This window comes from Egretta garzetta, unplaced genomic scaffold (genome assembly GCF_000687185.1).
Source record: "Egretta garzetta isolate BGI_Z169 unplaced genomic scaffold, ASM68718v1 scaffold112, whole genome shotgun sequence".
In the NCBI taxonomy this organism is placed as follows: Eukaryota; Metazoa; Chordata; class Aves; order Pelecaniformes; family Ardeidae; genus Egretta; species Egretta garzetta.
The window spans coordinates 1,059,539-1,059,929 of NW_009258884.1; the positions used below are offsets into that span (position 1 = coordinate 1,059,539).

The 391-nt window shown below is 67.8% G+C and overlaps 1 protein-coding gene across 1 annotated transcript in view; it reads left to right on the plus strand.

Annotated features, from left to right (window-relative positions):
* Window positions 1–187, plus strand: part of TBX2 (T-box transcription factor 2) — an 8,116-nt gene extending 7,929 nt beyond the window's left edge. The window contains 1 exon segment of the mRNA XM_035889604.1: window positions 1–187. This exon segment is cut by the window's left edge and continues 63 nt beyond it. Within this exon segment, the coding sequence (XP_035745497.1) occupies window positions 1–187 (187 nt within the window).
* The last annotated feature ends 204 nt before the right edge of the window (window positions 188–391 follow it).

The window sequence follows — 391 nt, forward strand, 5'->3', positions numbered from 1 at the left end:
CGGCAGTAGCCGGGAATCCAGCCCCCTTCCCGAGGTGCCCCTGCACAAGGGGGGCAGCCAGCGCCCCACCGCCTCCCCCAAAGGCTCCCTGAAGGAGTCCCTCAACGAACTGCAAAACATCCAGAGACTGGTGAGCGGGCTGGAGAGCCAGCGGGAGCTGTCACCTGGCAGGGAGTCCCCCAAGTGACCGACGGGGCGGGCAGTGGGCCCTCCCGGCGGGGGGGGGAAGCACTGGTATTTTGTACAGCACAGTATAAATATTTATTGCGGAGCGAGGGGTGGGAGCGGATGGGAAACACGGGGCGCTGGAGCAGCGGGGTGGGGCCCCACCGGCCAAGTGGACCCACCGCCCCAGAGCCAGGAACGAGAGGTGGGAGCGCAGGGCCCGGCT